The sequence below is a fragment of the Heterodontus francisci genome, unplaced genomic scaffold (genome assembly GCF_036365525.1).
Source record: "Heterodontus francisci isolate sHetFra1 unplaced genomic scaffold, sHetFra1.hap1 HAP1_SCAFFOLD_824, whole genome shotgun sequence".
Classification (NCBI taxonomy): domain Eukaryota; kingdom Metazoa; phylum Chordata; class Chondrichthyes; order Heterodontiformes; family Heterodontidae; genus Heterodontus; species Heterodontus francisci.
In genome coordinates, this window is record NW_027140269.1 from 375147 (window position 1) to 386455 (window position 11309).

General features: G+C 46.7%; 1 protein-coding gene across 3 annotated transcripts in view; it reads left to right on the forward strand.

Annotated features, from left to right (window-relative positions):
- Positions 1–3839, forward strand: part of LOC137359168 (serum response factor-like) — a 66723-nt gene extending 62884 nt beyond the window's left edge. Inside the window, exon 3 of one of the 3 annotated variants that reach the window (XM_068025239.1) lies at positions 413–1088. In XM_068025239.1, coding sequence (XP_067881340.1) covers positions 413–547 — 135 coding nt within the window. In that variant the 3' untranslated portion in view covers positions 548–1088. Of the gene's footprint in view, positions 1–412; positions 1089–3759 lie in introns of those variants that run through there. The other 2 variants (XM_068025240.1, XM_068025241.1) reach the window with 2 other exon arrangements.
- Positions 3840–11309: the final 7470 nt, after the last annotated feature.

The following is an 11309-nucleotide window of genomic DNA, read 5'->3' on the forward strand; positions in this document are numbered from 1 at the left end:
AAATAGAGGGATTAAGAAAGAAATGAGTAAAACTGAACCAGCAAAAAATCCCAGACAAAATGGGGAAGAGGTTATGTTCTAAGATTGTAAAGCGTCCAGTCAAAAGTGCTGTTCCTCGAGCTTGTGTCGAGCTTCATTGGACTAATGCAGGAAGGTCAGAGTTGGGAGCAAGGTGAAGAATTAAAATGACAAGTTTCTTTACTTGTCCTATTACCACTCGCTTTGGATTTTCACTGAAACCTTTTGTCATTTCATCTCTCCTGCCCTCCACCCTATTGCAGATGTTCCCTCTTATTCTCCTGCCCCCCCACCCACCCCCTTCACTTGCTCAAGACCTATTCATTTCTAACTTTTGCCAGTTCTGATGAAAGGATACAGACCTGAAATGTTAACTCTGTTTCTCTCTCCACAGATGCTGCCAGACCTGCTGAATATTTCCAGCATTTCCTGTTTATTTCAGATTTCCAGCATCCACAATATGTTGCTTTTGTTTTACACCATATTTACTGTTCTCCAATACATGCACATCTTACCTGTCATGTGGTGACCACAACTGTACATCGTACGCTGGCTGAAGCCTCACCACTGCCTTGTAAAGCCCCAGGATAGATGCTGCTCACCTATCAATTGTCCACATCATCAAGACAGTGACTGACAAGGCGAAAATTACTACCAGGTTCCTGCCTATGTCTTCCTGTCTGAACTTCACTCAAATAATTTAACCCTATTGAACTGTCTTCATCTTTGGAATAAATGATGCATGTTACATGGCACTGTCTAATTCCCTCCCATTACTTCTGTAAGACTCTTTTTGAAACCCACCTCGCCTCTTCATCTAAACTTTTATCTACTCCTCTGAATATCTACTTACTTGGCCCGATCTCCATTTTGATCTGATTCATGCCTCTAGCGACTGGGATGTTTTCTATTTTAAAGGTGTTATAGATATGCAGTTGTTGTTTAGCATCCTATATTAGAGTGTAATGTGCTCTTTATCCAGGGGATATGGGCATTTGAATACCAGTGATATATGGTGTCCATCATTGTAATATACATTAATGATAATGTGCCCTTCTCATGTAATGGTGATTTATAGATGAGTGGGCCCTTTTATTAAAAAAAAAGTTGGATAGCCTTTATAATCAAGTATGAGAATTGTTTAAGCATTCTTTATCTTGCTGATGTTGACTGTGAGGTGCGATGTGTTTTATTTTTCTCATTGTGATGGGCTATCCTTCATGCTATATTAAGGTGACGTGGCATCCTTGCAATATCCTTTTTCATAGTGAATAATATCGAGAAGCAGAAGATGCTGGAAATACTCAGCAGGTTAGGTGTCCTGCTGCCTTTCCTGAGTATTTCCAGCATTTTCTGTTTTTATTTCAGATTTTTAGCACCAGTTTTTTGCTTTTGTATTATCCATGTATTTTGTTACGACCGAGGTAGGAGGAGTGCACTGTTTATTCTCCATAGGTCACAACATATTTTCAATTTTCCTGCAGTGATACAGTCAATCATGTGCTCTATTTTTCCCAGAATAGAAAACACTAACCAGGTTTCTTCACTGAACAACAAAAATATTACAAAACAAGTCTTAACCAGTAATGAAGTAAAACATGAACGCACAGATTTTAAATTTTAAAGTTCCCTTATTACCGTAACCAACCTTTAAAGTCCCTTCACACTCACACCCACGCGTACACCGGTTAACTGAAAAGGTAAAAGGGATTTTTATAAATTCAGAGCTCTGTTACAGACAAAAGAACTTGGGCAGATTACTTGCTCGTTTTTGAAGAAAACAGCAGATGAGGTATGTTGTTCCAAAACTGGCATATAGTCGATCTTTTGAGTACACGTAGACTGGTCATTGAGATCCTTCAGAACAGTTCTTTTTAGGTGGTGTTGAGAATTTTAGCAGGCTTTGTTCAAAGACAGGAGATGAGATGAATCAACACAGTGGGTTTCACAGGGTCTTTTATGGAATTGCTGGAAAGCGAGCTGGGTTGGGGTCTTCTGTCCTTCCTTGATGCTGCTTCAGCAGACTTGAGTTTATCTTGCTCCAGAAGGTAAAAAAGCACACTGACTCACAACCAAACAAAGGGATGCTTGTTGCTTCTCTGCCCCTGTTACCTCTGCCTCTGTTCTATAACCTGAGTCATGTGACAACCAGTAACATTGCTCCCTTCCTCACAGCACTTTAGGTGTACCTACACCCCATGGACTACAGCTGTTCAAGAAAGCAGCTCACCATCGCCTTCGAGGGCAATTGGGGATGGGCAATAAATGTTGGCCTAGCCAGTGACACCCACATTCCAAGAATGGACTTTAAGAATAAATTGCTGTCATGTACTTGCTCCAAAATAGCTTGTTTCTTCCTCAAGCTTTAGAGACAGCGGGCTGTATTTTTACATTGCGGGTGTACAGTGTCCAGCGTAAAAGATTCAATCATCTAACCAAGCCAATTGGTAAAAAACTTCTTTTGCTACCATGGCAATGTTTGGCTTGTGAACCTCGACAGTGAATGTCTTCAGGGGTACTTGAGAGGGTAGGGTTGTTGCCAGCTGATATCCTGAATGCGCATACGCTCCTGAGGGATTGAGCCTTGGCTGATTTGATTTTCTCTTTTTTTTTTTTGTTCCTTTTTCCCCCCCCCATCCCTCCATGACCAGGCTCAGAGACTGAGACCAATTCCAGAGTCCTTGTTCCAACTCAGCTGAGATCAGATTGCCCAGATTGGAGCTGCACTGTGGGATCTACCTGTGTATATGGCTAAGGGGGGGGGGCGCGGGAATGGAAGAAATGATCCAAAAATCCCAAAGTGGTGTTGGAGACCTTTTCTCATGACACATGAAGTTTTCACCAGTCCTGAGTTGACATTTGTAAACTATTAAGTAAGCATTGGCTCTATCTCCGTGAATAGTATTCTCCCCTCTGGATATGATGATGTTTGAGTTTCATTTCAATGCAGTACTGAGGGAGTACTGCAGTGTCATAGATGTTGTATTTTGGATGAGGCATTTGGATGGGGCCCAGTCTAAAGAACAAAGAACAGTACAGCACAGGAACAGGCCATTTGGCCCTCCAAGCCTGCGCCCATCTTGATGCCTGTCTCAACTAAAACCTTCTGCACTTCCGGGGCCCATATCCCTCAATTCCCATCCTATTCATATATTTGTCAAGATGTTTCTTAACCGTTGCTATCGTATCTGCTTCCACCACCTCCCCTGGCAGCAAGTTCCAGGCACTCACCACCCTCTGTGTAAAGAACTTGCCTCGCACATCCCCTCTAAACTTTGCCCCTCTCACCTTAAACCTTTATCCCTTGGTAACTGACTCTTCCACCCTGGGAGAAAGCTTCTGTCTATCCACACTGGTATCCATCCTGGTATACGGAGATGCGTCACTAGGATCGTTTCAGAAGCAGTCCGTTCTGGAGATGTTGAGAATTATTTTAGTAGGTTTCTAGGAGAAAGGTTTTTCCGCCAGCACACACTTGAATCGCAGGATATTTTTTTCAGCTCCTCAGGAGCTATACGGCACCAGGGATTTTTTTTCCCACACTGGATTGTGACAGGATTTCTTCAAAAAGGTAGAGGAGGTGGTGAGCTGGGTGCTTTCTTCTTGGCAGGAAAACACCAACTGTCTTCAAACAGTTCACAGCACAACTAAAACTGAAAACAATGTTCAAAACCCCCAGTGAGTCGGCCTCCTGACCTCCATAAACCTTGACGTGTGGCTTCTCTGTAACCATTTCCCCAGGTCACCAAGGCTTCTGCTGTTTTCTGAGCCCAAATCACAGGTGAGCTCCAGCACAGGTGGCTTCCAAACAACATCTTGTCCTGTCAGTGAACTTGGATTCAAAAACACATCCATGGAATCTTTTCAGCTTTAACACAAGTACTAAAAAAAAATAAAAATATTAAAAATAATGGAAGCACTTTTGTAACAAGTGCGTTTTTGTTTGTCTCTCTCTGCCTTCCTGTGTATTTGTGTTCCTCCCACCCCCCCCTTGCGTGCGCGCCTGCGTCCGTCTCTTCCCCCCACCCCCGCTTGATGTTTTGATGCATTTAGTTTCAGTTTTAGAGATACAGCACTGAAACAGGCCCTTCGGCCCACCGAGTCTGTACCGACCATCGACCATTTGAAGATGTTTCTGATGTGGTCATTTCACTTTTTGGGATCTATCATTCATATCCCAATTGCAGCTCGTGTGTGCTGTGTATAGTACTGACTTCCAAAACTCTGGATAAACAAAGTAGTTGATTATGTTTTAAGATGTCAGGAAGACTGAGCTATGGAAGCTAGCAACGAATCCTGGTCACTGCTTGCATGGTGTGGAACTTGCTTTATTATAATAGGCTCTGGCCCCCTCTTCCTGTCAGAGGGTGCTGAAATTGGCCTCAGTTCCCTGGGTAAACATTAGCCAGACTAGTTGCTCTAGATTGCTAATCTGGGTCATAGGGTATTTGCTGAGCGTCTGACAGTGAACAAGCCTGGTCGGGATTGAGGGAGGGAGGAGATTACTGAGGGCCTGGGATCGGGATTGAGGGGGGTAAAGGGATTTTGAGGGCCTGGAGTCAGGGGGCAGGGAGGGGGTTTACTGTGGGCCCGGAGTCAGGAGGGGATGACTGTGGGCCCCGGGGGCCGCAGGGGATGACTGATGTTCCGGGGTCAGGAGGGGATGACTGTGGGCCCCGGGGTCGGGAGGGGATGACTGTGGGCCCCGGGGGCCGGAGGGGATTACTGATGTTCCGGGGTCGGGAGGGGATGACTGATGTTCCGGGGTCGGGAGGGGATGACTGTGGGCCCCGGGGGCCGGAGGGGATTACTGATGTTCTGGGGTCGGGAGGGGATGACTGTGGGCCCGGGGTCGGGAGGGGATGACTGATGTTCCGGGGTCAGGAGGGGATTACTGAGGTTACGGGGTCGGGAGGGGAGGGTCTTTAACTGAGGGCCCAGGGTTGGGAGAGGATTAGTGAGGGTCTGGGGTCGGTATCCTGAGTTTTTTATTCATTCATGGGATGTGGGCGTCGCTGGCTAGGACAGCATTTATTACTCATCCTGAATTGCCCTTGAGAAGGTGGTGGTTAGCTGCCTTCTTGAACCGCTGCAGTCCATGTGGGGTAGGTACACCCACAGTGCTGTTAGGAAGGGAGTTCAAGGATTTTGACCCAGCGACAGTGAAGGAACGGCGATATAGTTCCAAGTCAGGATGATGTGTGACTTGGAGGTGGTTTATATATAGAATAATGGATACCCGGGAGTGATAACAGACTGGAATCTAATCGAGGGGTTCAGATGGTTTATATATAGAATAATGGATACCCGGGAGTGATTACAGACTGGAATCTAATCGAGGGGTTCAGGTGGTTTATATATAGAACAAAGAAAATTACAGCACCGGAACAGGCCCTTCGGCCCTCCAAGCGTGTGCCGATCCAGATCCTCTGTCTAAACCTCTCGCCTATTTTCTAAGGGTCTGTATCTCTTTGCTTCCTGCCCATTCATGTATCTGTCTAGATACATCTTAAAAGACGCTATCGTGCCCGCGTCTACCACCTCCGCTGGCAACGCGTTCCAGGCACCCACCACCCTCTGCGTAAAGAACTTTCCACGCATATCCCCCCTAAACTTTTCCCCTCTCACTTTGAACTCGTGACCCCTAGTAATTGAATCCCCCACTCTGGGGGAAAAAGCTTCTTGCTATCCACCCTGTCTATACCTCTCATGATTTTGTACACCTCAATCAGGTCCCCCCTCAACCTCCGTCTTTCTAATGAAAATAATCCTAATCTACTCAACCTCTCTTCATAGCTAGCGCCCTCCATACCAGGCAACGTCCTGGTGAACCTCCTCTGCACCCTCTCTAAAGCATCCACATCCTTTTGGTAATGTGGCGACCAGAACTGCACGCAGTATTCCAAATGTGGCCGAACCAAAGTCCTATACAACTGTAACATGACCTGCCAACTCTTGTACTCAATACCCCGTCCGATGAAGGAAAGCATGCCGTATGCCTTCTTGACCACTCTATTGACCTGCGTTGCCACCTTCAGGGAACAATGGACCTGAACACCCAAATCTCTCTGTCCATCAATTTTCCCCAGGACTTTTCCATTTACTGTATAGTTCACTCTTGAATTGGATCTTCCAAAATGCATCACCTCGCATTTACCCTGATTGAACTCCATCTGCCATTTCTCTGCCCAACTCTCTAATCTATCTATATTCTGCTGTATTCTCTGACAGTCCCCTTCACTATCTGCTACTCCACCAATCTTAGTGTCGTCTGCAAATTTGCTAATCAGACCACCTATACCTTCCTCCAAATCATTTATATATATATATATCACAAACAACAGTGGTCCCAGCACGGATCCCTGTGGAACACCACTGGTCACACGTCTCCATTTTGAGAAACTCCCATTTTGAGCAGTTATGGTATGTGCCAAGTGAGAGCTTCAGGATGCTTCCCATTCCTGCACAACCACAGGTGTAGCAAGTGTTGTCAGCTGGGGGAGCTCAAGTTCCGGGTTTTGGAACTTTCGCAATAGTCACTGTACTCCATCCGCTAGGATGAGCGTTTTGTGGATATCACATGTCAGGAGGTGGTCACCCCGCAGCTTATGATAATGCAGAGAGAGATGGACTGGGTGACTGCCAGATGCACACAAAAAGAGCAGACTGGTGGTTCAGGAGACCCCTGTGAGCGTCTTGCTCTCTAACCAGTATTTGATTCTGAATACTGATGACTGAGAGGGTTCATATGGGGCATGCACCCAGAGGTAAGACCATAGCACTATGGTGTACAGGGAGGGAGGAGAAAGGTCAAGAGAGCCATAGTAATAGGGGATTCCCTTGTTAAGGAAGCAGACGTGATTCCAGAATAGTATGTTGCCTCCCTGGCGCCAGGGTCAGGGATGTCACCGAGCAACTGCAGAACATTCTGGAGGAGCGGGGGGTGAACAGTCAGAGGTCATGATTCATTACCGTACCAACAACCGGTAGATAAAGGGTTGAGGTCCTGAAGGCAGATTTTAAGACGTTGGGAAAGAGATTAAGTAGGACCTCAAACATAATCATCTCAGGATTACTCCCGGTGCCACGTGCTGGTGAGTATAGAAATAGGAAGATAGAGCTGATGAATGTGGCTGGACAGATGGTACAGGAGGGAGGGCTTCAGATTCCTGAGGCATTGGGACCACTTCTGGGAGAGATGGGACCTGTACAAGCTGGACAGGTAGAACCTCAACCAAGCTGAGATCAGTACCCTTGTGGACAGGTTTGCTAGTGCTGTTGAGGGTTTAAACTAGCTCGGCAGGGGGATGGGAAGCTGAGCATAGATTCAGAAGGGAGAGAAGTAGAGCTGGGAATCGAACACCAAATATAAGCAAGAGAGATTGGAAGGCAGAGCAAACAAAGGTTGGAAAATAGACAAAAAGGAGTCTGTTTGTGCTTGATGGTAAATACCTAAATGCAAGGAGTATAGTGAAGAAGGCAGATGAGCTGAGGGCACAGATTGACACATGGAAGGATGATTTTTTAAGCTATTATTGAAGCATGGCTTGGAGAAGAGCAGGAATCGGTTAGTGTTCCTGGTAACAGGATTTTCAGGTGACTTAGACAGGGAGATTACAAAAAGATGGGGTGGAGGTATTGATTTAAAGAAACAATTACAGTCGTAAGAAAGAAAGGAAGATTGTATTTGTATAGTGCTTTTCAAGACCACCGGACATCTCAAACTGCTTTAGAGACAATGAAGTACTTTTTGAAGTATTGTAATACTGTTGTAATGCAGGAAACACAGCAGCCAGTGTTCACAGCAAGATCCCACAAACAGCAATGTAATAATGACCAGCTAATCAGTGTTGTGATGTTGATTGAAGGATAAATATTGTGCAGGTCGCCAGGGATAATTCCCCTGCTGTTCTTTGAAATAGTGCCATTGGATCTTTTACATCCACCAGAACAAGATGATGCAGTCTAGGTCTAATGACCCATCCAAAAGACAGCACCTCTGACAGTGCAGTGCTCCCTCGGTACTGCACTGGAGTGTCAGCCTGGATTTTTGTGCTTAAACCAATAAAGATGATGTGTTAGAGGGATCATCAAATGAGGCTATATGGGTTGAACTAAGGGACAAAAAAGGGGAAATCTCACTGGGTGTGTACTGTAGACCCCAAACAGTCCGAGCGAGATAGAAAAGTGAATTAGTAGGCAAATTTCTGATACATGCTAAGTCTTTTTCTTTTGGCCTCCTTATCTCGAGAGACAATGGATACACGCCTGGAGGTGGTCAGTGGTTTGTGAAGCAGCGCCTGGAGTGGCTATAAAGGCCAATTCTGGAGTGACAGGCTCTTCCACAGGTGCTGCAGAGAAATTTGTTTGTTGGGGCTGTTGCACAGTTGGCTCTTCCCTTGCGCCTCTGTCTTTTTTCCTGCCAACTACTAAGTCTCTTCGACTCGCCACAATTTAGCCCTGTCTTTATGGCTGCCCGCCAGCTCTGGCGAATGCTGGCAACTGACTCCCACGACTTGTGATCAATGTCACACGATTTCATGTCGCGTTTGCAGACGTCTTTATAACGGAGACATGGACGGCCGGTGGGTCTGATACCAGTGGCGAGCTCGCTGTACAATGTGTCTTTGGGGATCCTGCCATCTTCCATGCGGCTCACATGGCCAAGCCATCTCAAGCGCCGCTGACTCAGTAGTGTGTATAAGCTGGGGGTGTTGGCCGCTTCAAGGACTTCTGTGTTGGAGATATAGTCCTGCCACCTGATGCCAAGTATTCTCCGAAGGCAGCGAAGATGGAATGAATTGAGACGTCGCTCTTGGCTGGCATACGTTGTCCAGGCCTCGCTGCCGTAGAGCAAGGTACTGAGGACACAGGCCTGATACACTCGGACTTTTGTGTTCCGTGTCAGTGCGCCATTTTCCCACACTCTCTTGGCCAGTCTGGACATAGCAGTGGAAGCCTTACCCATGCGCTTGTTGATTTCTGCATCTAGAGACAGGTTACTGGTGATAGTTGAGCCTAGGTAGGTGAACTCTTGAACCACTTCCAGAGCGTGGTCGCCAATATTGATGGATGGAGCATTTCTGACATCCTGCCCCATGATGTTCGTTTTCTTGAGGCTGATGGTTAGGCCAAATTCATTGCAGGCAGGCGCAAACCTGTCGATGAGACTCTGCAGGCATTCTTCAGTGTGAGATGTTAAAGCAGCATCGTCAGCAAAGAGGAGTTCTCTGATGAGGACTTTCCGTACTTTGGACTTCGCTCTTAGACGGGCAAGGTTGAACAACCTGCCCCCTGATCTTGTGTGGAGGAAAATTCCTTCTTCAGAGGATTTGAACGCATGTGAAAGCAGCAGGGAGAAGAAAATCCAAAAAGTGTGGGTGCGAGAACACAGCCCTGTTTCACACCACTCAGGATAGGAAAGGGCTCTGATGAGGAGCCACCATGTTGAATTGTGCCTTTCATATTGTCATGGAATGAGGTGATGATACTTAGTAGCTTTGGTGGACATCCGATCTTTTCTAGTAGTCTGAAGAGACCACGTCTGCTGACGAGGTCAAAGGCTTTGGTGAGATCAATGAAAGCAATGTAGAGGGGCATCTGTTGTTCACGGCATTTCTCCTGTATCTGACGAAGGGAGAACAGCATGTCAATAGTCGATCTCTCTGCACGAAAGCCACACTGTGCCTCAGGGTAGACGCGCTCGGCCAGCTTCTGGAGCCTGTTCAGAGCGACTCGAGCAAAGACTTTCCCCACTATGCTGAGCAGGGAGATTCCACGGTAGTTGTTGCAGTCACCACGGTCACCTTTGTTTTTATAGAGGGTGATGATGTTGGCATCGCGCATGTCCTGGGGTACTGCTCCCTCGTCCCAGCACAGGCATAGCAGTTCATGTAGTGCTGAGAGTATAGCAGGCTTGGCACTCTTGATTATTTCAGGGGTAATGCTGTCCTTCCCAGGGGCTTTTCCGCTGGCTAGGGAATCAATGGCATCACTGAGTTCCGATTTGGTTGGCTGTATGTCCAGCTCATCCATGACTGGTAGAGGCTGGGCTGCATTGAGGGCAGTCTCAGTGACAGCATTCTCCCTGGAGTACAGTTCTAGGTAGTGCTCAACCAGCGGTCCATCTGTTTGCGTTGGTCAGTGATTATGTCCCCCGATTTAGATTTGAGGGGGGTGATCTTCTTGATGGTTGGCCCAAGAGCTCTCTTCATGCCATCATACATTCCTCTGATGTTTCCGGTGTCTGAGGCCAGCTGAATATGACTGCATAGGTGTTGCCAGTAGTCGTTTGCGCAACGCCTAGCTGTTCTTTGTGCAGTACTTCTGGCTGCTTTAAGTGCTGCGGATGTTAAATCGCTGGGGGCTTTCTTGTAGTTCAGCAGTGCAATGCGCTTAGCGGCTATGACAGGTTCCAGCTCTTCATTATGAGATTGAAACCAGTCTGCATTTCTCTTCGCACTTTTGCCGTAGGTGGTCAAAGCTGACTCATAGATGGCGTCTCTGATGTGGGCCCACTTGGTCTCAGCATCCCCTGTGGGAGTGTTTTGAAGGGCTGTTACAAGTGAATTTAGAAATTTTTGTAACAGCTGTGGGTGAGAAATTCTGCTAGTGTTGATGCGCGGGTGGCCCTTCTGCTTGGAATGATGCAACTTCTTTGGTCTGAGTCTAACCTTGCTGCACACCAGGGAGTGGTCGGTGTCGCAGTCCGCACTGTGGAAGCTGCGTGTGATTTGAACACTGTTTAAGGCGGCTCGCCTTGTGACAATGAGGTCTAGCTGGTGCCAACGACGTGATCTTGGGTGCCTCCATGAAACCTGGTGACAGGGTTTAGTGTGAAAGAACGAGTTGGTGATGCAGAGGTTATGATAGGTACACAACTCGAGCAGTCTCTGCCCGTTCTCATTCATCCTTCCAACGCCATAGCGCCCAAGGCAGGAGGGCCATGCTAAGTAATAAAGCAGTAATAGAGGGGATTTTAGTTACCTTTATTGGCCTTTATTAAAAGAGGATTTGAGTATAGGAGTAAAGATGTCTTACTGCAATTGTATAGAGCCTTGGTGAGACCGCACCTGGAATATTGTGTGCAATTTTAGTCTCCTTACCGAAGGAATGCTATAAAAACAAGAAATGCTGGAAATACTCAGGTCTGGCAGCATCTGTGGAGAGAGAAGCAGAGTTAATGTTTTAGGTCAGTATCCCTTCTTCAGAACTGAAGGAAAGATATACTGGCCATAGAGGGAGTGCAGCGAAGGTTCACCAAACTAATTCCTGGGATAGAGGGATTGTCA